This window comes from Phallusia mammillata, chromosome 5, assembly GCF_965637545.1.
Source record: "Phallusia mammillata chromosome 5, kaPhaMamm4.hap1.1, whole genome shotgun sequence".
Lineage (NCBI taxonomy): Eukaryota > Metazoa > Chordata > Ascidiacea > Phlebobranchia > Ascidiidae > Phallusia > Phallusia mammillata.
In genome coordinates, this window is record NC_137256.1 from 12,780,516 (window position 1) to 12,808,462 (window position 27,947).

Below are 27,947 nucleotides of genomic sequence, written 5' to 3' on the forward strand. Positions count from 1 at the left end.
AAAATGCAATTGTTCGCGCACAATCGTAATGTTTTTGTCCTGTTTGTGATGTCACATGCTGTCTTTGGATGATTGTTATGCGCAAATTTTGGACCGCGAGCCCTCGAAATAATGGCAAAGGGACCGTTTTGAAAAAAATATGAAAAAGTTTGGGAAAGGCTGAGTTAGATGAATTGTGCAACATGTATCACATGCACTTAATACCTCGGAGATTTCGAATTCTGCTTATTGAAGTGAACTGGACTCACACCCAATATTTTTTGCTACATCACACTCGGTAATTTATACCTAAACTACACAAGTCGTGTATAAATTGTGATATTATATGTTTAAAGGTCTACATCAGGGGTGGGGAACCTACTTAGTACTGCGGGCCGCATGAATTGCACAACATTTCGGGCGGGCCATTTTTTTTATTCCGTATTAAATACCCAAAGCACTCAAGTGGCTCAAAACTTCAACGCTCCTGATTTTATTTCTATTTGCTGCTACATTTACAACAAACAAGGCTTACAGGTTTATCACTAATTTCTACATAAAAAAAGAGTTTGCCCATTTTTTGGAACACACTATAGCAGGGGTGCACAACCTGCAGCCGTACGGCCGCATGCGGCCGAGTAGACGATTTTGTGCGGCCGTGAACATGTTTATTAAAATATATAGACTGGCGGCCTTGACGTAAAAACCTCTTTTGCTAAATATTTTAACTTTCAAACTGCATTAAATAGATTTTGTAAGACTGTAAAGAATATTACCGTCCTAGTGACGCTGTGCATCACACTTTATATACGCCTATTCTGTGCAAACAATGCAAATAAACAGTCACCTCTTGCTTCACAATATAGATTGTGACGTCATAAATAGCTCAGACTGGTCGTCAGACTGTTTAGCTCAATCTGTGGATCAAGTTTTAAATTATCCGGGCTTTTTGAACGCCATTAAATGGTTTATGTATGTGGGACAAGCCCTATTTTCACATAATAAATTCAAAAACAAAAACAAACAGGTAATTGGCGGCCGTTGGTGAAATAAGAATCTGCGATGCGGCCGTCTTAGCAAAAAGGTTGTGCACCCCTGCACTATAGCTTCATCACCGATCTTTCTGTTTTTCCAAGATTAAATTTTAAATAACAATATAAGGATTAAACAATTTGTACAGAAAGCTAATAGCTCTGAAATCAATTTAAAACTGACACTACATGGCAAATGATTTGTTACTGCAAGGAGATATAACCGAGTGGCTGTTGCGTCACAAGTATAGCACGTGGTTGAATGTGTGTCATTTTTTATGAAAGTTTGACGTCTTAATGTTGAAAGGGGAGATATTGAAAATAAATCACCGATTATGCCGAAGTCATTCATAGAAATATATCTGTACATCAAAATTGTATTCTTTAGATCTTTTTTGTATACTTCAACAAAATTGTGACGCGGGCCACATTAAAAAGGTTAGCGGGCCGCAGGTTCCCCACCCCTGGTCTACATCGTGTACGTGTATTTAATCTGACGACAGAACGATTTAATATGCGTCCGCTATTTGTATTGGCCCAATCGTTTTTTTTTTCTCCTTTTTTCCAAGATATTTGTCATACTTGATCGTTGACCACATTGTAGTTCAGCTCAGTTTATTGTGAAATCAGACAATATAACTGAAGAAAGTTTCTGTGATAATTGAAATTCATAATGTGCTTTTAAGGATCAACAACGCAGAATAGATGGCTTGATTAGTTGTTCATCTTTGTCTCTAGATAAGTAATAAAATAGAATAGATAAAAATCGACGTTATGAAGTGTCTTTATTTGTTTCCGGTCACCACTGCTTTATTGTTTATGGAAACAAAGTCTCAGAACGACGATGAAGAAGATTCAGAAGAAAGGTTTGAAATAATAATGATCTCAACGATTTATAATTACTTGTGACTCATTAGAGTAAAAATCTAATACAACAGTCGCTATGTAGTGTCTCAAACAATTGGCAATATAGTTATTTGTTGTAAACGATAAGAAACGAGTCAAATTAAATATTAAACTTTACATTACTATTCACACTAGCGTAACTTGCTACGTTACACCCGCCCGATATCATCCACGAGGAAAAAACGTTTGGGGACATCAGCTTCACGACAAGTAAAGCAATGGAGAGAACCGATGCGTCGAGTGCCACTTCATTATGTTTCAACTTCATTTCTTGGTATAACTTCGCCTGGAAAGTACTTTAATTGGCAGCTTTAGGTGGGTTGGGATATCCGCCAAAAAAACGTTGCCAATGATTTAACCCCAAGTTGGGCTACCCACCTTCGATAGCGACGCGGTGTAGACAAGCAGAAATCAGCAGTTACCCTTAATAGTAAACATTATTAAGTTTAAAACGTAAGATGATCAAACAAACTTACCGGTAGACACTTACCGGTGGAACCATTAAACCAACAGCAAAGGCAAAGTAATTATCACTGTAGCCTAAAACAGCCTTCAAACATCAAAAGTACCTTGGGGTAATGTTAGCTTGAAACAGTGCAGTACCGAACAGGGCAAGCACTATATAGCTTACTTATTCAGCATTGTCAGTAGCAAATCTTTTAGATCAGACTTACCACAGTTTTATTATTGACTGCTTACAATTCTATTCAGACAAACCTGCTGGAATTGCAATGCTGATTCTGTCTAAGTTATACATCCTGAAAATGCAGCATAAAACTAAACTGTGCCTCTATTTAACACGATAGCATGTTCCTAATTCAGTCGTTAAGTATTTTTGGTCTTGAGCTTTACCCTGCACACAATTTCACAGCACTTCTCAAACAACTGACCGAAGCGCCGCTTAGCCCTTCCAGCAGCACGTTTAACACAACACGCCGCTTTCAGACAATTGTCTCTCGCGCGCTCAGTTTGAGATGAATAATTGTTCGCGCCTGCCCTCTGCTGGATTTTATTTATTGCTTCGAATGCCTAGCGGGGTTACAGCAACGCTCTTGTTCTCTAATTGACGAAACCATTTTGCCATTGTCGCTTTGTCACGTGACGACAAAACACCATCAAGTTTGTCGCAAAATTTACGTAATGTTATAAAATATCTTTAAAAAGGGTGTAAACAATATCCAACCCAAAAAAAAACTATCATTTAAACATTTTCACGGATTTTATATAACTTACTAATATTGTGTTTTACAAAACCGAAACAAAAAAGTCAATCGAAGTTTTCGATTATTTTTCGGAATAGAAAAGAAACCTAAAACCAGAAACACCCAACACAAGAAATACCCCATAACATAACACCCATTGAATACACTGTTGCTGCCAGGCATAACGTATCAACAAAATTTTCAGCTCTTCCGGCAGTTTTTTATTCTACTGTGCCAACGTTTCGATGTCCCATACGAAACACCTTCATCAGGGTAATGACATACATTGCAAACACAAGTTATTATAAAGCGAAAAGGGCGGCGAAACACACACAAAACACCCATTGTTGATGCGCTTTAGCGCGGGGTTTACTTTCTAGACCAGTTCACATTTTCCAGCCTTTGTGTTTTCTCTTTTGTGTGAACTCGGTGTTGTGACTTCTATCGAAGTAGCTAGTGATCCCGTATCTGGTTGTTAGCTTTTACGCAATGTCAAATTAAAGTCAGATGAACTGATGCAAAAACGACAAATGAACATATCGTTTGGTGATAACGCCAACATTGCAAACAGTTCAATTGGAGGAAACAATGTCACGATTACCAATAACTGTAAGTAGTTGTTTGTTTTTAAAATGTGCACCTATTCAAGAACCTATATTGTAGTCTTTGGTGGTACAAATCCACTTTTTGTCCTCTTGAAAACAGTGCTTGCTTGGTTGGTGAGTGGGTGTGTTTCATATAGCCCACTGTATTCCAGTCGTTGGGCAGTGAAACACTAGGTTATCGGTGTCTTACACTAGTGTCAGATTGTAGTGTTTGCATTGTTACAGAAGTTCAATGAATCAAACCAACACCTTAATTATCGCCAATTACTGGCAATTTTTTTAGATCATTTTGCATTCAGTTTGCGATTTTATTATATTGGAACCAACTGTTTATTGTATTTTCAGCACCCAAAGTGTAGTTTGTCGGCAATAGGAACAACTACTCCGCACTATCAAACGGGATATTATTTTCTTGCATTTATGAATTTTTAAGATAACGGATCTTCACACCAGCCAAATATTCCGACAGTCCCGATTCCACATCCACAACCATCACAGATAGTTAGCCCAACATCTGATGACAGCAGTGACAGTTCTTTATCGGATGTAAGCTCTGCATCTGAGGATATGTCTTCTATCTCTTTTCCTAAAGTGATGTTAAGTTACAATTGGAACTCTTCTTCAACTGTAAACAAGGTACAAAATATATTATTATTCAGTTTTGACCACAGTGATATCTGTAGTGTTTTATATTTTACTCAAGTTCTGGTCTCCGAATGGAGTCGTGGGTTCGAATCCCACTTCTGACACCACGTAGTGTTTTATTGCCAGGAGCCAAACGCAACCGCGCAGCACGCGCGCGTAACTAGAGTGACCTCCGAGGTAGTCGAGAGGTACAAGAAAGACTACGTAGTATAAAACCACCCAAGCGTATAAATACGTTGTAAATTCACTACAACATCTATTTTGTATCTTTTATTTTTATCGCTCACTAAAACCTCCTAATTAGTTGACACTTTTGTTTAACAATACACTATTATCGCTTAACATCAAGCACATCCGTTAAATCAGTAATGATTTGGTCACATTTTCTTACTCATAAACAACATATATATGTACAGATTTGTTTGATCAGTTTGTTTCACATCTTTTTTTGGCGTCAAACAGATTTACAAGAACTTGAGACGAGCAGGGTTTCAAGTTTGGTTGGATAAAAAAGATATGGAAGGTGATATGTACGAAAGTATGGAGAAAGCAGTAAGACAGTCCGACGTGGTTATTGCGTGTCTATCAGGGGATTATGAAAACAGTGCGAATGCCATGAAAGAAGCCAAACACGCTGCGGTGAAAAATAAACACATCATACCTATTCTTGTGGAGGAAAGCTATCGTCCGAGCGGAGCTGTCGGTAAAATGTATTTTCAGTAGAGCGTTGATGTTTAGTAAACTCTTTAAACTTATTACTCCGGCTATGGAGTATGTTAACTGCCATGTACTGTACTCTACAACAAAACCGCAACTGGGTACCGCATCAAAAGTTTTGTTGAAATCCTTGGCGAGATTATCGTCTTATAATGACATGTTTTTTTTTTCCAAACAATAAAACATGTAACACACAAAAAAGTTTATCGAGGCACATGACCACAATGCTGACGGTTACGAAAGACAGTTTTTTATCCCAAAATTAAATGGAAAAAATCAGTTTCACTAGCAAGATCATTTTACTTCTAAATTACAACTTTATTTTTTACAGATTTTATTATATCTGGGACGATCTACATAGATTTTTGTTCGGGGTCGTTTGATCGACAGATGAAGGCACTTAAGACTCGACTTTCAATGTTAAAACCACGTCAAGTTGTCAATCAGTCAAAACCAAGCCAAACAAAACCTGTGAAATCTTCGATTTGCGTTGTTTTATAAAGAAAAGAAGAATATTCTTGCTAATAATGCAATACCTCTCACATACGACCGAATAAAGTGACTCGTCATATTTGACGCCTAAACAAATTTATTTGTATTTGCTCTTTTATGCCCGTTAAGCTATTGTGTAGCGTATTATCTTTCTGTGCTTTAACAGGTGTACTATGGCATGAAATGGGCGTATCTCATTGTGTTGCAGTTTGCCGAAGCGCTTTTGTTTTGAGCAGTGGTTCCCAACCTTTTGTGGACCGTGGCCCCCTAAAAGTAACTTTTGGGCTTCGTGGCCCCCCTCAAGTAACCCTGTAGGACCTGTGCCCCCCCTAAAAATGTAAATGACAATCTCGTGTTGAAATTTGGTACTAATTTCGGCTTTAAACAGGTCCAACAGCGTAAATAAGAATCTGTAATTGTAAAAACCTCACTATACACAAATAGCATGTGAAATAGTCGATTAAATTAGGGAATAATGTTAAAAAGAAAATGGCTTTTAGTGGGTGTTTCTGGTGAATCTACACCCGTGGGCCCCCAGAACACAGCTCGTGGCCCCCCTGGGGGGCTGGTTGGGAACCACTGGTTTTGAGTGTAGGAGTTGAGTGTTTGTGGCAGATAATAAGCTACAATTGCATGTTTTTATGTGGGGGTTGCTATCATGTTTTCTTGCTCATTAGCTGAATTGCCCCAAATAATGATCTATACAAAAGTCGGTTCTAATAAAACTACATGTTTGGAAATAATTTTTACATATCTCCTGTCTTACCCGACCTCGGAGATTTCAAATTCTGCTGATTAAAGTGAGCGGGACTCAAACGCAATATTTTTTTCCTACATCACACTAGGTAATTTATACCTAAACTACACAATTCGAGTTGTGATATTATAAATTTTGATATTGTATGTTTAAAGCAGCGGTCGGCAACCTTATCCCTACTGCGGACCGTTTTTGAAACTGAAATTTTATCGCGGACCGGCTTTTAAAAAACTAGAATCATTTAACATGAAAAACGCTTAAATTAGTTGATCATCCCCGGGATACATGGACAAAATGATTTAAAGCATTTAACCTAAAAATTTATACGGCCTGGTAACGAACTCGTCGCGGCCCGGCGGTTGCCGACCACTGGTTTAAAGGACTACTACGTGTACGTGTATTTAATTGACGACGGAACGATCTTAATATGCGTCCGCTTGGTGTCAGTGTAGGTCATTTGTATTGGCCCATCTATTTTTTCTCTTCTTTTTTCCAAGATATTTGTCGTACTTGATCGTTAACCACATTATAGTTCAGCGTAGTTTATTGTGAAATCAGACAATAACTTAAGGAAGTTTCTGTGATAATTGGAAATTATAACCTGCTTTTAAGGACCAACAACGCAGAATAAATGGCTTGTTTAGTTGTTCATCTTTGTCTCTAGATAAGTAACAGAATAGGTACAAAAATCGACATTATGAAGTGTCTTTATTTGCTTCTGATCACCACCGCTTTATTGTTTATGGAAACAAAGTCTCAGAACGCCGATGAAGAAGAAGGTTTGAAATAATAATGATTTCAATGTTCTGTAGTTTAATTTCTTGTGACTCATTACAGTAAAAATCTAATACAACAGTCGCTATATATAGTGTCTCAAACATCACTTTGGCAATAGAGCGATTTGTTGTAAACGATAATAAAAGATTCAAATGAATTATTATACTCTGCATTACTATTTAGAATAAATGGCGTAACTTGATACGTTACTCGCGACCCATATCACCCAGCAGGGTAAAAAATTTGGGGGTCATCAGATTCACGACCAGTGAAGCAATGGAGAGAATCGATGCGTTGAGTGTCACAACATTATGTTCAATTCCATTACTTGCTGTTATTTCGCCTGGAGAGTACATTAATTGGTAGCTTTAGGTGGGTTGGGATATCCGCTAAAGTTCACAACGTTGCCAGTGATTTAACTTTAAGTTCGGTTTCCCACCTTCGATAGCGACGCGGTGGCGCCGATTGCAGATGCATTTAAATTCTTGAAAATTCGCGTAAGCAAACAAGACTATTTTTGTTGGTCACCGGATGGGCTTTTGTGGTATGATGTTTAGATATATTACACAACTTTTTTTTGTGGCGACGAGAATGAAATCATATGTGAAGGGTGTTGCATTTGTGGAAAATGTGTTGAAAGGTATATTCTGAGTGCAAATTCGCAGATAATGCTCTCTAACATGCCAGTTGTCAAAGTTTCGGCCACCTACACACCGCAAGCGTTTTATCGAAACCTCCGCGCGATTCGAACCACCTGTTTTAAGCACCATCTAAATCACTGACAATGTCAATGTAACTGGAATTAAGTGTATTTTTAATGATCACCTGCGTTAAGACCAAGCAACACATAATGATTGCAGAATGTCTGGCGGAAACTGACTTGATGCTTGTTCTCGATGGATCGAAGTCTGTGACAAAACCAAATTTTGACCTTGTCAAGGAATGGGTAAAACGTCTCGCTGAAGGGATGCACATCGGTCATGGTCACATTCAAATCGGAGTCGTAAGAAAAGTTCCAAAGTTGACTTTAATTGCAATAAATCCGACAAGATAAACAAATAACAATCATGAAATCATGAAAATGTAATTTAATTATCCGTAATTTTTTTGTTAAGGTTTAAAGATAGATTTTGTTCAGTTTAGCTTTTTCATAGCAATTGCATTTTACAACTTTGTTTCTTTTAAATTAAAGGTACAGTATTCCTACTTATACCCCAATAGGCCGTGGCGAAGACAACGGTTTATAAAAACTGAGATAGGCCTTGGACAATACATGACCAAGGCACGATTCGACGCTGCAATTGACCGAATCAGGGTAAGAAAAAATGTCGTTGATATTCTGTTTTTAAAAGAAGAAAAAAATAAAACCGATCTAAATTCGTTGGTTTGCGGAAAAGGAGAGTATACGATAGTTGCCTAATTAAGTAATTTTTCTCGGCTTAATTTTGCATTACCACGCACACCGAACTGATGTTTTATTAATAAGGTAGTTTCGATGTGGTTGCATAAAAAAAGAAAAATTGCAATATGCAAACAGAAGGGTGAAAGTTTATATTTTACCGTTGACTTTTAAACTTTTAAAACTGACAACTAATATGGCACACGCGCAAAAGTAGCGAGGGTGAACCCATTCGCTTGACTGCCGAAGGTATGTCGCAATTTTCCGGCGATGAATAAAGCATCCTGTTGTTTACCGTTTGTTTCAGTATCAAGGATACCAAACCTACACTGCCCATGCGCTCAACAAGACGCTCAATATCGACTTTCAGAGTAAGAACAACCGCTACCCACAAGCTAAACGGGCACTCATTCTGATGACTGACGGGAACGCCAACGACGCTGAGTAAGTTTGTAATTTGCGGTCAACATGGATTTGCGCACGACAAAAAACAAGTGGTTGAAATTATTTTGCACGTTTAACTGGGTGCGTTATATTGGTTTAAGCCAACATTTTTCTCAAGCCATCATCATAAAATTACGTATTTTCCGTGTACATCCCATTTTTGTCAATTCCTTAGGAACACTTATAATGCTTTTCGATTACATCAGACTGTCATTTTAATGGTCTACTGGTTTGTTTATCTTCACGTCTAGTCGGCATCAGTCGCTCAAGGCTTTCACATGCAATTTAGTCCCTCATGCATTGTTGGAAGATCGGACGACAAGTTTTACTTGGGTTCCCTGCAGCAACGATGTCCAGATAATCTCTCCAGCTTAACCAATGTAGCCGCAAGATCTTTAATCTGGGGTAGATAATCAGTTCGCATCAAATCGTTTCTCTTAGGGCGCATCGACCAACAAAGAGCCACAATCAACCGAATATTTATCTCGTCCAATCTTAGATCTTCGTTTTATTAGGGAACTTCCCCCAGTGGTGGAACTCGCCAATTCGATGGGTGTGGTGATGTATGCTGTAGGTGTGGGGGAATACAACATTACACAGTTGCAGTTGATTACAGGAAACCGGTCGAACCATGTTTTCGAGTTGTCCAACTTTGACGATCTGCACGTTATCATCTCCGATCTTCAACGTCAAATTCGAACAGGTTTCATTTATGCTCATGTTGATTTAAAACTCCTGACGATTTACTCAGGGGCTATTTAAAATGGTAAATTATCGTTCGAATTGGCTGGTTATGTGCAATCCGCAATTGCTGGTAGGTCTGAGCAGCCCACTGATCGAGAATAATCTGGCAATTCGCGCTATTGTTTTGAGTTTATGAAAAAACGCAGTAAATCTTTGTGTTTAGTCAACGCTTCAAATCCTGTGCCGATGTTGGTTCTTTCGCACTGAGCCACTAAAACGGCTTGCGCTCTAGTATCGGATTCCAAACTAAATTTGTGCAAGGACATCGAGTTTAACGTTAATAAGACCACTTGTCACCACGGTTTAGCGCCCTAGCAACACCATGGCACCACTTATCTCTGCAGGCTTTTTAAAATTATTGTTTAAGCCAGGAGCTTTGAATAGGATGAAGATTAAACAGGCTAGAAAATTCACGCCATTGGGCTTAGAAATGCCTGACTACCAACTGTTTAAGGGCAAATATTATGGTTTTCATGCCAGTGTGCTCTTAGCTCAAAGCGTGAGTTTGAAACTGGCGCTTTAAACATTATCTTCATAGAAAAACTGCATATCCTTAACATCAGCTTGTTTGAACGTAGCAATTTTGCTGGGATAATCACAATGGTCGGACTGTATCAACAAGCAGAAATCCTTTTTCAGTCAATAAACTTGGGTCCGATAAGTAGTAAAACCACACGTGCATTACACAACAACTGACAATCCGATCGGTATTTCATCTCCACTTATAGTTGCTATACCAATATCAAGCAAGTTTTCGGTTTGTGGCACTTTGTTCGTTTGCAAATTCACTTCCAGAATGTAGGGTCAAGCGGATATCAATTAATTTGTTGTTTACAGTGTGCGACTGTGATTTGGATGGCAGTGTAAGCATGGAATGCGATGCCTGCACGCAAAAGTGCGACTGCCTGGAAAATGTGGTTGGACGACGATGTGATTCTTGTGCGAACGGTTTCTACGGAATTTCCAGCGGTGGTGGATGCAAAGGTAACGTCATCTGTATTTTTGTGGCCAGAATGATACACTTACTTATTGTCGCGACTGGTGATGAAATCACCATCACGGAAACCAATTGGTCTAGGAAGAACTCCCGTGTACAGTAAACTGTTCCTCTTTTTCAGCATTACAAAAATACATCAACTATTTCGGTTTCTTTACAATTTCTAGCATGTCCAGCTTTTTAACATGATTAGTGTGACATTGAGGACTTTTGTTTTAAGGCGATTTCTGAATAAAGCAAGAGAAAATTTCTGTCACTTTTCCCTTGTTTAATCTCAGGTAGAATTAAACATTCATATTAATTTGTTCATTTCGAAGTCGAATTTGTCCTCGACGGATTTGGACACCCTTATAGGTTACGACGTGATAAATTGAACGTAGGACACTGTGTCGAATCAAGTCTGGCCAGCAGCGCTTGACCCTGGTGTCTCACAAAACGATACGACATAGGATCTTTTAATAGGCTAAGTAATAATGTCAGTAGCCTTTATCCTGCGGTTTTTGTTACTGATAACGGAAGCATGATTTGCCCGCAGGGACACTCACCGGCCGTAGCCAATTTATCGCCGAAACAATAAACACACATTCACAGAATTTAACCGCCCATTGCGTCTGCACTTGAAGCACAACTACCAACGTAGAGAGTTTTTTCAACGTAGTAACTGAGGTGTAGCCCTAAATAAAGACTTGCTTCTCATCAAAGTGCCGGTATAAAATAGCGCAATGATGATAAAATCAAAAAGTAGTATCACCTAATGTAACACGCAAATTGCGACATACTTTTAAACCAGCGGTTCTTAAACTGGGGCCCGCGGTCCTTTAGGGGTCCGTGAAGCAATTTTGGGGGGACCGCGAAACGGTTGAAGTAATTCTATAATCTTATTTAGCGTCAGTCAAACTGACTCAGTTTGTGCCACTGAATAAGTTTAAATCAAATTAGAATTGAGAATCGACTGTCTCCATTGCTAAACAAAAGCTTTTATTGAATGACAACTACCAAAAATGCAATTGTTCGCGCACAATCGTACTGCTTTTTGTCTTGTCTGTAATGTCACAAGCTGTCTTTGGATCATTATTATGCGCAATTTTGCATAACTAGTTAAAATCCTGCAATCAACTTTTGTTTTTCTGAAATACACATTCCAGCTTAAGGACCGCGAGCCCTCGAAATAATGGCAAAGGGGCCGTTTTGAAAAAATAATGAAAAAGTTTGAGAACCACTGCTTTAAACCGTCACCTAACGCTTTTTCGTTGTGAAGTGATAGAATATACAAAAAAAAACATTATATTCTTTACCACAGTTTGTGAGTGCAACAAATATGGCTCGACGAATACGTCATCTTGCGACGGTCTGAATGGCCGATGCGACTGTCGGAGTTTAGTGGCGGGCAAACAGTGCGATCAATGCGCGCAGGGCTACTTTGGATTTCCTGAATGTCGTCAATGCGACTGCAACGGATTCTCTATCTCTTGCGATGACACAACCGGCGTCTGTACTGGATGTTCTGGTGGGAGAATTGGCGATCATTGCGAAAGGTCAGTAGGATAACATTTTTCACTTAGGGTTGAAGTACAGTTTGTACACGAATTGACTTTCAAAATATGAAATTCATGACTGTATACGACCGCGTTGGAGTTTGAAGGTACTTTCCCAACAAATTGCCTTACCAATTTTGAACTAAACCAAAATCCTTTGTTTCACGTCGCCTTTCTGTCTTTACCTAATAAAAAAAGATCGGTACTGCCCGAAAACACCACAATGCAAAAAAGTTTGCAAACGCATTATACGACTATGACGTGACATCATCAGGAGTCAGTTCGTTTGGCCTAGATTGATAGAGAAATTTGCATTACGCTTTTTGCAGATGACTGTTGTTTGCATTTGTTTGTTTTCGATGATCAGATTGCAAAGATATAGCTAATCGTCTCCAAATCGAGTTTGAACAACTTGGCCCAAATTTCGCCCTAATGCAACAAACGTCCGTGCTATCTCCTCCATTTCACACCCTTTTGCTTGTAAATTATACGAAATGCATTCTTGTCTTCCGGTGATCGTGCCACTGTCTGGACCCATGTAGTTTAATCTATTTCGAACACTACTTTGCCGATTATGCAAGATGCTATTAGTTCAGTTTATTTTAACAGTGATTGATTGACCCAAACAAAGTAGGTTAAAACCAAGCGTTAATTGTTAAAATAAAAACAGAGGTTAGTGTGTTGGCAGTTAATATAAATTTAAAAATATATACTTCAAATCGCTTCCTAAATGTTCGCAAGTTTTTGCAACTGATGAAACAATGAACATTAAACTGTTATTGCAGCTGCGAAGTTGGCCATTTCTGGGACGAGGGCAATGGACAGTGCATTCCTTGTAACTGCAACAACAATATAAATGCCAGCGACCCTACTTCGTGTGAAGCGATAAGTGGAAGGTGTCTGAAATGTCTTCATCATACCACAGGAAACAACTGCGAGGCTTGCCTACCTTATTACTATGGAGACGCAACAACGCGGACTTGCACAAGTAAGAAAAATCACATGGTAGCTTATGGATATGTAGGATTTTCTGCTAACGTAAAAAATTACATCAGGCAAAGTTGCTAACTACCGATAGATGACGCAAAACGCATTGTGTGTACAAACAAAGTGTTATAAATGCTGACAGGACTATTAGGGTTGGGGTAAGGTTTTAAAATCAAAATAACATGTTTAGAATTGCCATGGAAAACAAAATACCAGTCTCAGCGTTAATTTAAATTACCGTGCTCTTTGCGCCATCTATCGGGATTTAGAAAACTTCGTCTGTTGTAAGTTTTCATGTTATTAGCTCTAATAGTTATTTATAATATGTTTAATCAAAACATATTATAGAACTAAAACATGCACATAGAGCCAAACAATTTTCAACTTCAACAACTTCGTAAAAATTAAGTCTGAATATTTTTCGAGACAATTAAACATCATCATGAGTTAAATGCGAACTTCAGCTACTTGCGGTTATTTTTTCATTGTTGCTTGAATGATTCTGAAAGCTATTTACTTTTTCCAGAGTGCGTATGCAACATGGAGGGTGTTGACAAATCAGAATGCGAGGGAGAAAATTGCAATTGCGGTTCAGAGGGAATGTGCAAGTGCCTTCCAAATGTCGAGGGTGACACCTGTGACCGATGTGTGACAAACACGTTCGGACTCGGTGATCCCAATGGATGTAAGGAGTGTGAATGCAATTTTGACGGAACGATAGAAAACACGACTTGCAACGCAGTAAGCAGTAGCCTAATATTGTTAACATGTCAGAATGTTTTTGATAAGGGATATATTACTCCATTTTTGACATATTTTATTGAGTAGACTAAAAAATGTAGTAATAGTTTGTTTGAGTTGATTCAATACTATGAGTTACGCTGTTACCCTGTTGGATTAGCAAAATATAATAAAACCAAGGTTGAAACACTAAAGGTCGGATTCTCTTAGAACCAAATTTGGCAGTTAAACGTTTCTAATTTAATTTATGTCTCTGAGGAATATACATTCGTCGTCAAATACAGGACCTAAAGTCCCAAATCGTTGAGTCATACGATTTCCCGATAGAGTCTATAATCTCCATAAAGATAGTGTACAACTTGCAACTGGTAAACTCGAACATAAAAAAACAGTAGGCAACATTACTTTGGGCAAAAACGCTCATGGTGACATTTAAATCATGGTGGCGTTAAGGGACGACCGATAACATTTAGTCTTCAAAAGATTTTTTAATTTTATTTTTAGATATCCGGTCAATGTGTTTGTAAGAAAGGATACAACGGGACGAGCTGCGATGATTGTGCCAAAGGATTTGACCGAGGAGATTCAGGGGATAACCTCTGTGTTGGTAAAAATACATAAACTAATAGTTTTACAATACCGCTTTTTACACTTTAATCGGCACTCATTTATTCTCCAATTGCGACGTTGATTTTTTCCTAATCATCTGGTATGTTATTTTTAATGATTTGAAATTTTAAAGACTTGCAATCAAAAGCACATGAGTTTTCGATGAAATTGGGCAATACTTCGACACACTTATAACGTGTAATATTTCCGATGAAGCCCACATCCAGGACACGAACCTCTTAAAATTGTGAAATATTATTGAAAAACTGTTCATGGCATTACACGATAACAAACGCTTGCACAATTGTGTTATGCAGCATTGGCAAGTCTTGTCAACGAACGAATCGACAGGGAGCCAACGCCACCAGCAGACGACGAAGGTTTAATATCAAATGCATCCCCTACAACAATTCCTACCACGACACCCAAGCCAGTAGCAACTACAAAACCAAAAATGACCAAAGCTGCCAAAAAGACTCAACCTCGCCGCATTAATCCAGGTTGGAGCCCATGTGCGTCTTGCGGAGGCGGAAGATATTCGGCCCCAACTTGGCCATCTTACTGTCACGGATGGACGTGTCGCAGACGCTGGCCGCACCATGCTCAACTTCCTTCACCACATCGTTGTTATGCAGGTATAGCATAGTGTTGAGTGAAAATTTGGGAAAGTGAATATTCAGTTGTAAGTTTTGCTCAAAATGCGTTTAAATCCCTAACTAGGAATAATGAAAGTTGCAGTAAATTTATAAAGGACAACCTAGCTTGATTTGCATATCAGGCGCGAGGGAGCAGGTTTAATAAAAAATATCAGCAATTGTACTATCCAATAATAATCAAACGGCAAAATATTATAGGTAGCTGGACATGTCGAGCATCTGTGCGTTCTCACTATGGACGCTATGACAAACATTCATTCGCATCAACCCATTATGGGTATTGGAATGCCCCGTCCTACTACCGAGGATACCATCACCACCCATCAGTCCACCACAGAAGGCGGTCCAATTTCTACCCCCAACCAGTCCGTTACAGTCTTTACAGAAGGTAGCATTTATTTTCTTGCTTTATTACGCAAAGTTTACGTTAACCTTGTGTTTAGAGTACTGACAATAAACAAGTAAATTTTTACAGCAACAAATAAGAACTTTGCGTCTTTCAACAAACAGAAGAAGAGACACAAAAGCTTCGCGAAAAATTCAATTGCAGTTTGATTTTATATTAGTAAACTAAGCTTTGGTGTGTTTGTTTTTAGTTTGTTCGCTGTTTAATGCTTGACTTCGTTTGTCTTTGGACAACAATAAACTCAAAACGAAATGGTTCGGAAGTCGAAACTGTTTTAAAAATAAATTTTCGACAAACTATTAAAGTATTTTGACATCGAAAATATGTCAGGGAAAAATTTAAAAACTCTTGTAAGTGCGGCACAAAAAAACGGTTGTAAACCTTTTTTAGTTATCAGGGCGTTGCTTAGCTTGAACCTCAATGGATACATGAACTTTAACGAAATTACTAAAATTTAGTTTGTTTAAAACACGCATTTAGCTATTTGTCTGTTTTTAGTTAAAGCGAGTTTTTTGAGACACATATTGTTTTCCGGTTTCCCATACACATCTAAACTCATCAAATATACGGTGGGTTACGCTATAGGCCCTCTACCCAAAGACCAGATCCACTTTACGGTGGTATAATTCCCTCCGACAAAACTTACAACGGAAAAGCGTAGCCCAGAGTTGCAAGCGGGCCCGAAATCTGAGCCCGAACCCGGCCCGAACCCGAAAGTATAAGCCCGAAGCCCGACCCGAACCCGAAACGTTTTTGAGAAGCCCGTTTAGGCCCGAAATTTTGATTGACAGGTCTATCCACGAAAGCCTTGCAACAAAGTATGAGAAAGAAAAAAAGAGAAAAGACAACAAACACAATGAACAATAGTAGACAATGGGGTAAACAATACGTTTTAGACCAGGGTGGGCATTCGATCAAAGCGAGAGAATTGTTACTAAAAAATGACGGAAACGGAACGTAAAGTCAGGCCCGTTTTCTGACAAATACCTAAGCTCGAACCCGGCCCGACTTGCAACTCTGGCGTAGCCTACCCTTATTTCTTGAGTTATTTAAATCTGATTTCGTTTGGTTAACGCAAAGAAACGGCACGCTCTTTGCCACAAGGTACCCGGTACGCTCAACGTAATATGCCTACCGTACCGCAATTGTACATTTGCTGACCGCAACGTAACATTGGCTATAAACTCAACACTCACGTAGGGCTGGAAATTAAGACTTTTACATCCAGAGATCAAATATTTCCATGGTTAGAAATAAAGTTTATCTTTTGATAGCATATACGATTTTGATAACATAAAACAATACAAAAATGTGAAGTAACGTGGATATGGGGCGCCGTTGTCGAATAAATTAGCCTAGCCTAAGTTGCAGCAAGATAGCTAACTTGCGACTTAAGATAGCTAACTTGCGGACTTAAGATAGCTAAGTTGCCGCAAGATATAACCCGCAACGAAATACAGCCAAGTTGCGGAAAGTTATAGGTAACCTGCAACGAAACATAGCCTATCTAATTTGCGACGCGGATAGCTAGCCTAAGTTGCCGCAAGTTAGCTAACTTGCAACCAAATTTAAGTAACTTGTGGCGCAAGATATAACTTGCGCCAACTTAGCTATCTTGAATTTTTTGTTTGTTTTTAAAACGGCCTTTCTGCGCAGTTGTAGAAAAAATAGCTGCGGCAACTTTATTCGACAACGGCGCCCATTAGACTACACTACATGAAGGTGTGCCTTGTGATTTTTTTTAACGATTTCTTTTCGACCTAAATTCTTTCTAACGGTTTTGCCAGGTTATTTAGTTAATCTTCAGTCAAGTGCAATGGTGGCAGATTAGCTACTTCCCCCAGTCTATTACATGCTGTCATTTTCGATCACCAAAATCCACACCCCGTTCTTTAAAAAGTGAGTTTGTTGTCATCCTGTGTTCCAAAGTTCCAAATCATTTTTGGGCTCGAGATTGGTGTTCAATGACAAGTTGCCATTAAAAAAAGTTGATCAGTGTGTTGTGCTTTATATAATTTAGTTCAGATACATATTGTTGTTCTTGTTTGTTTTTTAAAAAAAACTACGCGTATAAATAATTTTGTGAGTGCGGTATTGTTTGAGATTACTTAAAAATGCCCTTGTACCCGAAGAAATATTTGTTTCACCCAGCCCTCATCCACTTAGTTTTTCGACAACCGGAATTTGCTTGATAATGATAACACTCCAGTCTTTACACTGTATTGTCTGTTCGTAAATAAGTTAGTTCACTTCCTAGATGTTTATATTTTTGTGTTTGCGCCGTGTAAACTATTTAGTTGTTTTTGTTCTTAAATTCTGCTTGTTGCCAAAAATATCTTTTATGTGTTCGAGTAACAATAAACAGCTATGACGGTAACGCTAACGATATACCGTACAGTTTGTACGTCGATTGTTTTTGATTTTCTATATTTTTACAGTCAACGTAAGCAACTGTAAATTGTAGCACAACCAGTTTGATACAAAATGTTGTAAGCCAAATATGTGCTGTTTCAATCCAGGAAAATATATTTTCTGTTTTTTTTTGTTTGTGAACTGCCTAAAAATGAACGTAATTACGTAACTAACTAACTAAACCATGTGTAGGACTGTGTGAACACAACTATGGTAGTATTGTACTGAAGTTTTAGTGGTTCAAAATATTTTGGCCGAATTTGTTGTTTTAATGGTTTCAATTTGCCTCAAACCGAAATTTTCACCAGAGCCTAACTTGCCTAAAGTTTCATGATGTGACGAATCATCACTAGTTGTATTTTTCACAAAATAGCTGGGGTTTTGTGCAACAGATACATTATAAACAGTGCAGCTTGCTGATAATCAATATGCAATAATACAACTGCTTTCATTGTACATCACACATTTTTATTGATAAGTTTTACATGGGAAGTTTTCAGGCCCTCATAGGTCACATTATTTCTGGGTCTTTAAGATCATAAAAATGTATGTCCCAAATTTATCAATGATACTTGTAGTTCCTGTATTTATTGTCCACTGGTACTATTTATTTTTGTCAAAACTTGTGCCTGGGTATAGGCTGGAGAAAATAAACAGCATTGCTTTGTTACAACTGTCTCTTACTTCTAATTTGTAGAAACAAAATTTGCAGGTTTTAAATGCTCTTACAAACCAAATTAAATCAATTTATTTTGTATGAATGAACTGGTTATGACTTCAGATTGTGTAACAACACACTATATATGAAATGTTGAAATCTAAAAACAGAACATGTACACGGTTTAACATTTCTCCAGAATGAAGTGTTTTTGTTGTATGCTTGCATTTAGCAAATGTGTGTTTACTCCAGGTCCTTGGAGTTGTCTTTTGTGTAGATCCTAAGACAAGATATTGATGTGATAATGATGAGCTAACAAACAGTGGTGCAAAATGCCTGAAGAAACCAAAATAGTTTATCACATAGGTGATGAACAAACACCATATGTCAGCAAAATCAACATACCACCTGATAAGATTACCTTGGGGCACTTCAAAGCTGCCATAAAGAAACCAAATTTCAAATACTTTTTTCGTTCTCAAGATGCTGATTTTGGGTGAGATTTGTTTTGTGTTTGAAGACAAAATTTGGATGACAAGTAACTGAGTAGTTAACTGATAGACTGTTTTTGCACAACTCATCTACTAATATTTTCTTATCTATTTAACAGACACTTGTCAGCTTAAATATACATGCAAGTCCGTTTAAGCTTTAAACATACATTTAAGTCCAATAGCATAGTTTGTTTTCATATGTATATGTAAGCCTTGCATAACAAAAAATAGTTACAAATTCTTGGAACCAATAAATGAACTGAACTGCTGTGAAAAATTATGTTAGATGTTATTAAAGTCTCAAACTGTGGTAAAATACAGAATCTTTTAAAGTTTTTTTTTAATAATAGTTATGTGCGATATTTATTTCATCCACCCTGTTTTAACTTTATCAATTTAGGGTGGTAAAAGAAGAAATAACGAATGATGCCACAGTACTACCTCTATGTGACAACAGAATTGTGGCTTACGTAAGTTTCCTACTACTGTACAAACTGTTTGTTTCAAATTATTAAAAACTAGGTTGTAGGTAAGATAGATATTTTTTTGTTTATTGCACTATTAGTGCTCATGCATTATGTATGGTGTCACAAAATGCTTTCTCGCAGGAAGTCATCAGTCAAATTCAGGAAGGAAATAATACATGTAAAGTATTTAAGTGCGTTAGGCTTCTTACAAGATGAAATAATTGATTTTATTCTTAGTTGGATACAAGGTAACTCTGTGTTTGTTTTGCAGCTTGTTGCTCCAGATATTGATGATGCTTCCCAGGGCCCTGCTTCAAGCACCAACACCTTAACAAATTCAGACAGGCAATCACTGACAGTGGTAGATTCCCGACATATGACATACCAGTAAGTTTGCACAAATTTTTGTTGGTGCCAAGTTTTGAAGCAAGTTATTGTGTTTGATTGACTTTTTTTATCAGATAGTGTGCCCCTTAAGTCTCTGAAATTAACCAAATAAGTAAAGTAAGTTCAACCTGGGACAGTTTTTGAAACATGTTACTAAGACCATTAATATATTCGATTCTTTGTTAAGAAATGGAGGAAGCAAACAACACCGGGATTCTGACGCTGATTCAATCATATCCAGTCACAAAGGTGAGCAAACTATCATTGTTGACTCTTTGTCTAATTTGGGTAAATGGGTATTTAACAGACAAGCTGAACAAAATGTGAACCATTTTATCTCATATGTTGTTTGACGTAACAAAATTAACTTGACATGCTAACTTTACAGATAATTGCTGTGATAGTTTGTTATAGTATAGTCGATTACATATTTGTTTACTAAAACTAGACCTGTTTGAGAATGTTTCTTTGCCTTCAGCAGGTATCTTCTTAAAAACATAGTTTCAGTAATCTCATTAAAGTCACAATACTGTGTAAAATACAGGACATTTGTGACTTGGTTGTTTTGTTGGTTGAATCAACTTTTATTGTGTGTTAAAGGAGGCATGTACAGGAATCACAGGATGTACAACAAATACGGAAGCCAGTCCACTCTTATGAGCAGTGACATTGAAACAACTTCATGGGATTCTAGAGATGACATGAGCGAGTAAGTTGTTTTTGCTGCTAAATACAAAGAAGATGTCATTTAAATTTTATAATCATAATGAACAATTTATTATTATTTACATATTGTTGGTTTTTAATCTGGGTTTCTCAAGCTCAGGGCCTGTGAGATCATTAAAATCATGCTGTTTTTTTGTCCTTAGTGCTATTCCCAATTTGTATTTGCTTGAATTTATAACTAAGGTTGTCAAAAGGGATTTGGGTAAATTTTGGGTAGAGATCCACAGACTTAAATAAAGTTTTAAATGATTCAGCTAGTACAAAAATGTTGGTAATCACTGCGTTCACAGCTAAAAGGCAAAACATATAAATTTGATCGAAAATTGGAAATTACTCACAACAACATTGGTAGTGAGCAGTATCAATGTAAGCAATAGTATTTCTTAGAAATAATTTTTATAGCACAACCACAATTTCTCTTTTGTATTGATACAGCACCTTATCTGAAATGACAACATCAACAAGGCACAGGATGCGACAGAGAAAGAAACAACTCAAAAAGAAACGTCCAAGGCCAAGTTCTGACACGGTACTGAATTTCTACCTGATTTTAAATCTTTTAAACATGTAAACATGTTTAACATTTTTTACAGACATCAACCTACTCTAGCAGCGTTACAGACTCATCCATGTCATTAAACATTATGTTGGTGACCTTAAACATGGGTAAGTTGTCAATGAGTGTTTTTTAATTTTGGATTTCAAAACCAACCACATTTTATTTACAGATAAATACAATTTCCTTGGAATAAGCATCGTGGGGCAAAGTAATGAAAAGGGTGATGGTGGCATATATATTGGATCTATCATGAAAGGGTAAGACTGACAGTCAACCATTCCATTTTCCATTGTTGGTTATGTTTTGATTCCCTTGACTTGCTTGAAAGTAATCTAGGCAATTATCTGGTGTGCTTCCTGCCCTCCAGCTATTGGATACATTTTGTCTGAAACTTACTTGCATAATTGTCTGTGGACCAATGAACTACTCTTCAAATTACCAATGATTACTATTGTTACCCAAAACATTATCAACCAAATCTTAGTGACCATAATTTTTAAACTGGTTTATGGTACCCAAAAGTCATTGATTTTTGAAACGATCGACTTGAAAAATCTCTTTTAAAGGCGCTCAATAATTTTTTTTGTCAAAATTTCAATAAAATAATATTGACACTATGTTAACTGTAAATTATACTTGTATTTTGTATTATAAGGGTTATAAATGAGCTGTCATGAGATTTAAACATGAAAAACTAACTCAACACATGTTTAGTGGGGCAGTGGCTGCTGATGGACGAATTGAACCTGGTGACATGTTACTTCAAGTTAATGATGTCAATTTTGAAAATATGTCAAACGAAGATGCTGTTCGGGTTTTAAGAAACATTGTACACAAGCCAGGGTATGTGTTTTTATGTCAACATTACTGGTAATAAATATTAATATTATATGATGATGCCATACTCTTATTAAATCTAAAAAGGCTTATGTTTTGAGTTTATGAATATGGCAATAGGTGTTAAACTGCAAACATTGAGAGTTTTATTGCTATTAACAAGATTAGTTTCTTTTGAAGACCAATTACCCTGACTGTGGCAAAATGCTGGGATCCCAATCCAGAAAGCAGTTACTTTACTGTCCCCAAAGATGAACCTGTTCGACCAATAGATCCTGGTGTATGGGCAAATCAAACCATGGCAGCAAGAGGTAAACATGTTGTAAAATTCTTTCCCACAGTGATGGTGTAACTGTAATTGTAGATCCTTGACAGTTTAAAATTGTGTCAAACATGTAAACCTTTTTTAAGGTGATTACCATGGTGCATTGGAATGTTATAATCGTGAAACAAGTTCTGAGACACTTGGTAGCTCCCTCCCTGAATCAGATCGTAAGTTTGTCCACCAAATATTTGATCAGAGTGCTGATGTGATGTTGTTGTTGATTTGTGTTTAATAGTCTCTAAGTACATCATGTCATGCTCTGTTATAAAATACCTTTGCTAGTTTATTAAAAGCTGCACTGCACAAGAATCGAAAACAACTAGATATTACCAGTACAATTCGTTTGCTTGCCCCTTGTTAATGGTTACAAATACACTTATCAATGTCTATTGGGTTACACTTCTAAATTCCAACATACCAAGCAAAACTGTCAAATGGTTTGCACTTTTTCTTTTTTTATTACATTACAGTTTGAATGTTTTTGTTCTTACATTTGTAGTTGAACTTCCTTATGCTCTGCCAGGTTATGATACCCATCTTTCCACACTGTCAGACATGGGAGTTGTTGTTAAAACATTGAAGATGGCAGACAGCGGACTGGATGTGAAAACAAGAATGTGGCTTAAAATCACAATTCCCAATGCCTTCATAGGTAATCCAATTATCTAATTACCAAACATTATGTCAAACAAATGCTTTAACTGTGGGTTCCATTTCAGGTTCAGATTTAGTTGAGTGGTTACAGCAGAAAGTGGAAGGACTGAGTGAGCGTCGAGTGGCAAGAAAATATGCCTCAAACTTATTAAAGGCCGGTTACATACGACACACTGTAAACAAAATTACCTTTTCGGAGCAATGCTACTATGTGTTTGGTGAATACACAGGATCAGTACACAAAGGTCAGTCCTGTTTTTGCTGTATTTCCATGCTTCAAAGCACATTGTTGACAAATTTATTTTCAAGATTGTTAGGTTGAATGACAAACGATTTAGCCATATAACATGAATGGGTTATCTAGTAACATGCTGCCACTTTTATTTGTATATCAGCCACCTTTTTTATGACATTACTGGCAATTTGTGTGTCACAAGCAAACAAAATATCAGTTTATTAGTGATTTTGTGTTTGTTCTATAGCCCTCAGTCAGGACTTGAAAGTAGACACTTTGTTTGCCCACTAGGCATAACCTTATTTGCAAACCTTTGTGTCCTACCCACCTGACTTTTGTAACAATAACTATTCTCTCCAGATTTTGGAACATTGTCCCTTGGTGATTCTAACAGTGACCGAGACTCAGACACTCTAGGTCCGTTGCCCACACATTCAGGGGCAATGCCTCATTGGGCAATGCAGCCCCCACAACCTGGGTCCATTAACCCTGGATTTACCCCATACAACCAGTTTAACAACTACAACCCCCCACAACAACTTAACATTGGTCAGCGAATGGATGATGGTAATCTGAGCAATGGCATTCCATTGGATTATGTTGCACAACCCCCTGCATACTCCTCATTGGCTGGATCCCAAAGTGATGCTGACTGTAAGTTAAGGTTTTATGATAAAGTTGTTGCAATAGGTTTATATCTCTGTTTCAGTCCATGTTTAACACATCCCCAGACCTCAACTTACTTGTCACATGTAAACAAGAGGATTAGGGTCACCTGACTTTCACATGCTGTTTTAGTGTCAACTGCTAGTGTTTATATGTTAAGGCAAGCTAACCAACATTTCCAATTGAACAATAACTGTGAACCACATGTCTTGTTATGTTATGCATCAATGTTTTATCATGTTTAATCTATGCCAGGCTGTTTTTCTTCTCCACCCAAGATTTTTGCTATGAAGTCATTGATAATAATTGATATAATTAATATTTATTTATATAAAGGAAAAACCTCATCAAAATTTATGCCTCAGATGGTGGATTTTTGTGTACTCTGTTCAAACATGCCAAAAAGGCTTGCATTTTACAAATTTTGCATATCAATACACATGTGCTATAACCAGGGTTGCCATCGACTTGAAACCAAAAATAAGGACAACCGAAAAATTATTTTTTTATGCGAAACGAGACAAAGTTTTTGAACAAATCTTTGCATTTATACAAGCCATGACATAATATTTGCAATATTTTGAGAATAAACTATCTGTTCCAGCAACTGGTTGTTCATAGAAAATATTAAGTACATCTCACAACAGGCCGGGTCTACTTCTACTTGTAGCAGGGATTTGACTACAGTAATTGTTGAAAATAAGAAAAAATAAGGACTAACAGTCAAAAATAAGGACATTTCTTAGAAATAAGGACAATGACTTTTTCTAAGACATAGCCCTTCAACATAAGGACAAATCTTAGAAATAAGGACGGTATGGCAACCCTGGCTATAACATACAAACTATGTTTCAGCTATAAGTTTGCACAGTGCAAACAGCATCCTGCACCGACCACCAAGTGTGTCCGGCTCCTGTCAACATTTGGCTACATTCGGTGCTAGTGGGAGTGCTGGTTCTGGCAGCGATCAGGCAAGTGAGAGTAAGTACAGTGTCCACAGTGGAAGATCAGGTGCTGGATCATCAGGAACTAACACAAAAAGGTCACTTTCCCTTTCTGGCAGTGAATCACAGGTAGACTTTCAAGCATGTGATGTTAAAATATTTCCAACAAATATTTGTTATTCACCTGTGTAGAGTAATGTGAGTGTATTTTTAAAAGCACACAGGTTATTGATTTGCTTGGGTGCTTGATACACTATAGTTGCATTTCAACACTACTGATCCCTCCTTTCATGTGGTGACATGATATTTTCCTTTGCACTTTTAAAGCACACTTTTAGGTTGATCAGGCAACATTTTTGTAACTACTCTTTATGCATGGTTTTCTGAACAGTAGTAGCACACTTACTGACTGTTGATTCTTAAATTTCAACCTGTGTGGATGATTCTGTGTGTGATAGCAGATCTGTAAGCTGTGTAACCCATAATTGTGTGGTTTTTCTACAATTTAAAATTTCTGCATAAGCTGTCATATTGTAGACGATTTGTATGTTAACATTTAAAATTACTTAAACATTTAGTTATAATTGTATTCAAATTTTTTGCAGAAGAATTAGTATGTAATTTTTAATTGAGCTTTATTCCTAGTTTTGCTGCTGTTCGCTGATTATTTTATAGGTGTAAATTTGGTTGGTGTGGTGCAGCATATCAGCAGCTGCCACAAGGTTTAAAATTACCTATTACTAGTTGACTGGCACTTCAGCGTGAATGCCTCACATAATCCCATGCCACCATAGATCCAGAGCTTAGTGGAGTTTCAAAGGCTCCTTAAACCACCATTCCAGATAATGACTTGGAAAGACATGTGTAGATTGTTGATGTAATGATGATAATTTATCCAACGTGCTAACGTTTGTTTTACATCCTATTTTAAAGGACTTGACTTGACTGCAGTAAACTGTGTGCAGCAGGTAAATGTTTGCATGACATGCAATCTGTTCGTGACCTTGTGCACAACATGGCAATTTCCCACAGCGTAATTGACGCCCAATTACTCTGTTGCTTAAGCAATCGCGTTTGTGCCAATCGGAGCCTCATTAATTTCTAATCTGGCCGGGATTTTTTGAATATTTGTGTATGTTTGGCTGCGCGCGGCTGTTTAACATCAAATGGCCTTTCGAAACGCAGCGTTTGTTTCTACATATGTGACGCTTGTACAGCTCTAAAATGATTGCATGCTTAAGCATTATTATATTTTGTGTCCATTTATATTACCAATCAGATTAACCTATTTTGTTTTTTTAAATTTGCTTCTGATGCTTTTTGCATTGTGACAAAAGCAAGTTGTAAATAATGTTTTCTGTGTGCATGAAAACAGCCTTGGTCCATATCGTGCATGCATTAACTTTCACATTCGGTTCATGAACCACGACACACGTCACAAGTGTGTTACAGCGTTGTAAGGCATGTGATGAAACATTAGTGTCCTAAAATTGTTGAGTAAAGGAGCCAGGAACCAAAGTTGCGTTACAATGTCACATGAAATTGCACTTATTCAACAAACTGTGTAAGTGTTAGTAAAAATGAGCATGCTATTCAGTGGTGTTTAATCAAGCTAACATTTTAACATTTTCCAGGTTTAAATTAAACTCTTTTTTTCAGAACTCATTGAATCATGCTGGCACCTACGGTTCTTTGCAACGCCAGTACCCGCCCCAGCAGCAACCCAGGCCACAACCCCATCATAGAATGCCTCCGCCGCCCCTGCCCCCTCACCCTCAGCACCCGGGTCAGTCACGCCCTTTAAATGCAGTCCCCCAGGAAATGAGCGGAAGTCGACAATCATTTCAGAATGCTATGAGCAATCCTTGTGACTACTTCGTGGACGTCATGTAAAGCAGCTATTTATTGCACAAGGGATAACCACGTTAATAATGAAACCCACCAACTCCTTGTTATCGAATGCCTTTTTACAATTATCGGTAAGGGTCTAGGTAACACATACTGTCTATGTTATGTTAAAAATCTTTTACCCTAATGCGCTTGCACCTGTGAAATATTTCAGCTTTTCCACATTGAAAGTAAATTGAATCTTAGATCTTTTTTGATCTCTCAAAATCCAGTCGATTTCGACAGGTGCTGCAGTTGTTTTTTGTAGTATCGACCTATTTTATCGTCGAAAATCGTTGATCGTTTTAACTTACGTGCTCCGTGCACTGCTTTTTCGTTTGTTTTGTGTTTGTACGTTTTTTACGTGTCCGCCTTTTTCCAAGTTTTTCGCTGCGAACCAGATGACCTCATCGATTTGCGAAAGACTTGCGCGGTGACTCTGTAGCCTTGCGAAGCTCCCAACGGTGTCGCTTTACTTCGACTAGAACCCTTTAACATGCGTATGTGACACTTTACTTTTACCTGTTCTTGCTATCGACGGCACCGTTTTATCGTAGAATGTACGAGTTGGTCAGTAATAAAGTGCTACGGGTGAATTACTTCATCGGCTGCCGAAAGATTTCAGCGATGAAAATAACACTGTCCGCATCAGTATTACTTTTTGCATATGGGTGACCTTTTGTTTGTGTTTTTGTCAAACGGTTGTCTGTAGTACGATCGCCGTGTTTTCTTCTCTTTTAAGGTTTAACACTTCACTTTCTCAGATTAACGTGTAATGCTATCACATTCTCAATAAAACTAAGCGCGACAGACTTTTGTTTTTTCTTACGCATTTTGAATTATATTTTGTTGCAATAGCTTGGAATTGTTTAAATAGTGATGTATCAAATCGACTAAGTTGGGTGCGGACCGAAACCTAATAATAAAAACATTTGATCCGAATATTCGTTCGTTTAGCGTTAGGCTATACCAGTGGCTCTCAAACTTTTTCATATTTTTTTCAAAACGGTCCCTTTGCCATTATTTGGAGGGCTCGTGGTCCCTAATTAAGCCTGAATGTGTATTTC

General features: G+C 37.6%; 3 protein-coding genes and 1 long non-coding RNA gene across 6 annotated transcripts; 3 read left to right on the forward strand and 1 right to left on the reverse strand.

Moving 5' to 3' along the window:
- Nucleotides 1-1,608: 1,608 nt before the first annotated feature.
- LOC145229774 (uncharacterized) lies at nucleotides 1,609-2,830 on the reverse strand. The gene is made up of 3 exons (XR_013860478.1): nucleotides 2,591-2,830; nucleotides 2,407-2,466; nucleotides 1,609-2,339 (listed from the first exon to the last, which is right to left on the reverse strand). It is a non-coding gene; the product is annotated as an uncharacterized LOC145229774 (long non-coding RNA).
- Nucleotides 2,831-3,445: 615 nt separating this feature from the next.
- Nucleotides 3,446-6,470, forward strand: LOC145229404 (uncharacterized). The gene is made up of 4 exons (XM_080094733.1): nucleotides 3,446-3,727; nucleotides 4,157-4,359; nucleotides 4,831-5,071; nucleotides 5,417-6,470. Exons 1-4 carry the CDS (start codon nucleotides 3,634-3,636, stop codon nucleotides 5,584-5,586), a joined length of 708 nt encoding a protein of 235 aa, XP_079950859.1. The 5' UTR covers nucleotides 3,446-3,633; the 3' UTR covers nucleotides 5,587-6,470.
- Nucleotides 6,471-7,961: 1,491 nt separating this feature from the next.
- Nucleotides 7,962-15,615, forward strand: LOC145229566 (uncharacterized). The gene is made up of 11 exons (XM_080094919.1): nucleotides 7,962-8,114; nucleotides 8,304-8,426; nucleotides 8,818-8,954; nucleotides 9,470-9,657; nucleotides 10,536-10,682; nucleotides 11,996-12,230; nucleotides 13,016-13,218; nucleotides 13,744-13,958; nucleotides 14,463-14,565; nucleotides 14,885-15,202; nucleotides 15,422-15,615. The coding sequence occupies exons 1-11, from the start codon at nucleotides 7,962-7,964 to the stop codon at nucleotides 15,613-15,615; spliced, it is 2,016 nt and encodes a 671-aa protein (XP_079951045.1).
- A 3,313-nt stretch (nucleotides 15,616-18,928) lies between these two features.
- Nucleotides 18,929-27,692, forward strand: LOC145229016 (segment polarity protein dishevelled homolog DVL-3-like). Of its 3 annotated transcripts, XM_080094258.1 has the most exons (17): nucleotides 18,929-19,195; nucleotides 19,594-19,663; nucleotides 19,932-20,047; nucleotides 20,235-20,296; nucleotides 20,648-20,756; nucleotides 21,209-21,302; nucleotides 21,367-21,439; nucleotides 21,502-21,589; nucleotides 22,047-22,175; nucleotides 22,350-22,480; nucleotides 22,581-22,661; nucleotides 22,994-23,146; nucleotides 23,214-23,393; nucleotides 23,744-24,037; nucleotides 24,905-25,122; nucleotides 25,927-25,961; nucleotides 26,653-26,727. In XM_080094258.1, the coding sequence occupies exons 1-16, from the start codon at nucleotides 19,032-19,034 to the stop codon at nucleotides 25,936-25,938; spliced, it is 1,974 nt and encodes a 657-aa protein (XP_079950384.1). In that variant the 5' UTR covers nucleotides 18,929-19,031; the 3' UTR covers nucleotides 25,939-25,961; nucleotides 26,653-26,727. The 3 variants fall into 3 exon arrangements, with proteins under 3 accessions (XP_079950384.1, XP_079950382.1, XP_079950383.1); XM_080094256.1 differs by lacking the exon at nucleotides 25,927-25,961 and having other exon boundaries at nucleotides 26,653-27,692; XM_080094257.1 differs by lacking the exon at nucleotides 25,927-25,961 and having other exon boundaries at nucleotides 23,018-23,146; nucleotides 26,653-27,692.
- The last annotated feature ends 255 nt before the right edge of the window (nucleotides 27,693-27,947 follow it).

Bases quoted from the DNA above. Each gene is read 5' to 3' on its own strand.
- LOC145229404 (XM_080094733.1), top strand. From the start codon at position 3,634: ATGCAAAAACGACAAATGAACATATCGTTTGGTGATAACGCCAACATT. The intron at 3,728-4,156 runs GTAAGTAGTTGT...TGAATTTTTAAG, and splicing joins TGTCACGATTACCAATAACT to ATAACGGATCTTCACACCAG. The intron at 4,360-4,830 runs GTACAAAATATA...GGCGTCAAACAG, and splicing joins CTTCTTCAACTGTAAACAAG to ATTTACAAGAACTTGAGACG.
- LOC145229566 (XM_080094919.1), top strand. From the start codon at position 7,962: ATGATTGCAGAATGTCTGGCGGAAACTGACTTGATGCTTGTTCTCGAT. The intron at 8,115-8,303 runs GTAAGAAAAGTT...TTTAAATTAAAG, and splicing joins GTCACATTCAAATCGGAGTC to GTACAGTATTCCTACTTATA. The intron at 9,658-10,535 runs GTTTCATTTATG...TGTTGTTTACAG, and splicing joins TCAACGTCAAATTCGAACAG to TGTGCGACTGTGATTTGGAT.
- LOC145229016 (XM_080094256.1), top strand. From the start codon at position 19,032: ATGCCTGAAGAAACCAAAATAGTTTATCACATAGGTGATGAACAAACA. The intron at 21,590-22,046 runs GTAAGACTGACA...ACACATGTTTAG, and splicing joins ATTGGATCTATCATGAAAGG to TGGGGCAGTGGCTGCTGATG. The intron at 23,394-23,743 runs GTCAGTCCTGTT...TATTCTCTCCAG, and splicing joins CACAGGATCAGTACACAAAG to ATTTTGGAACATTGTCCCTT.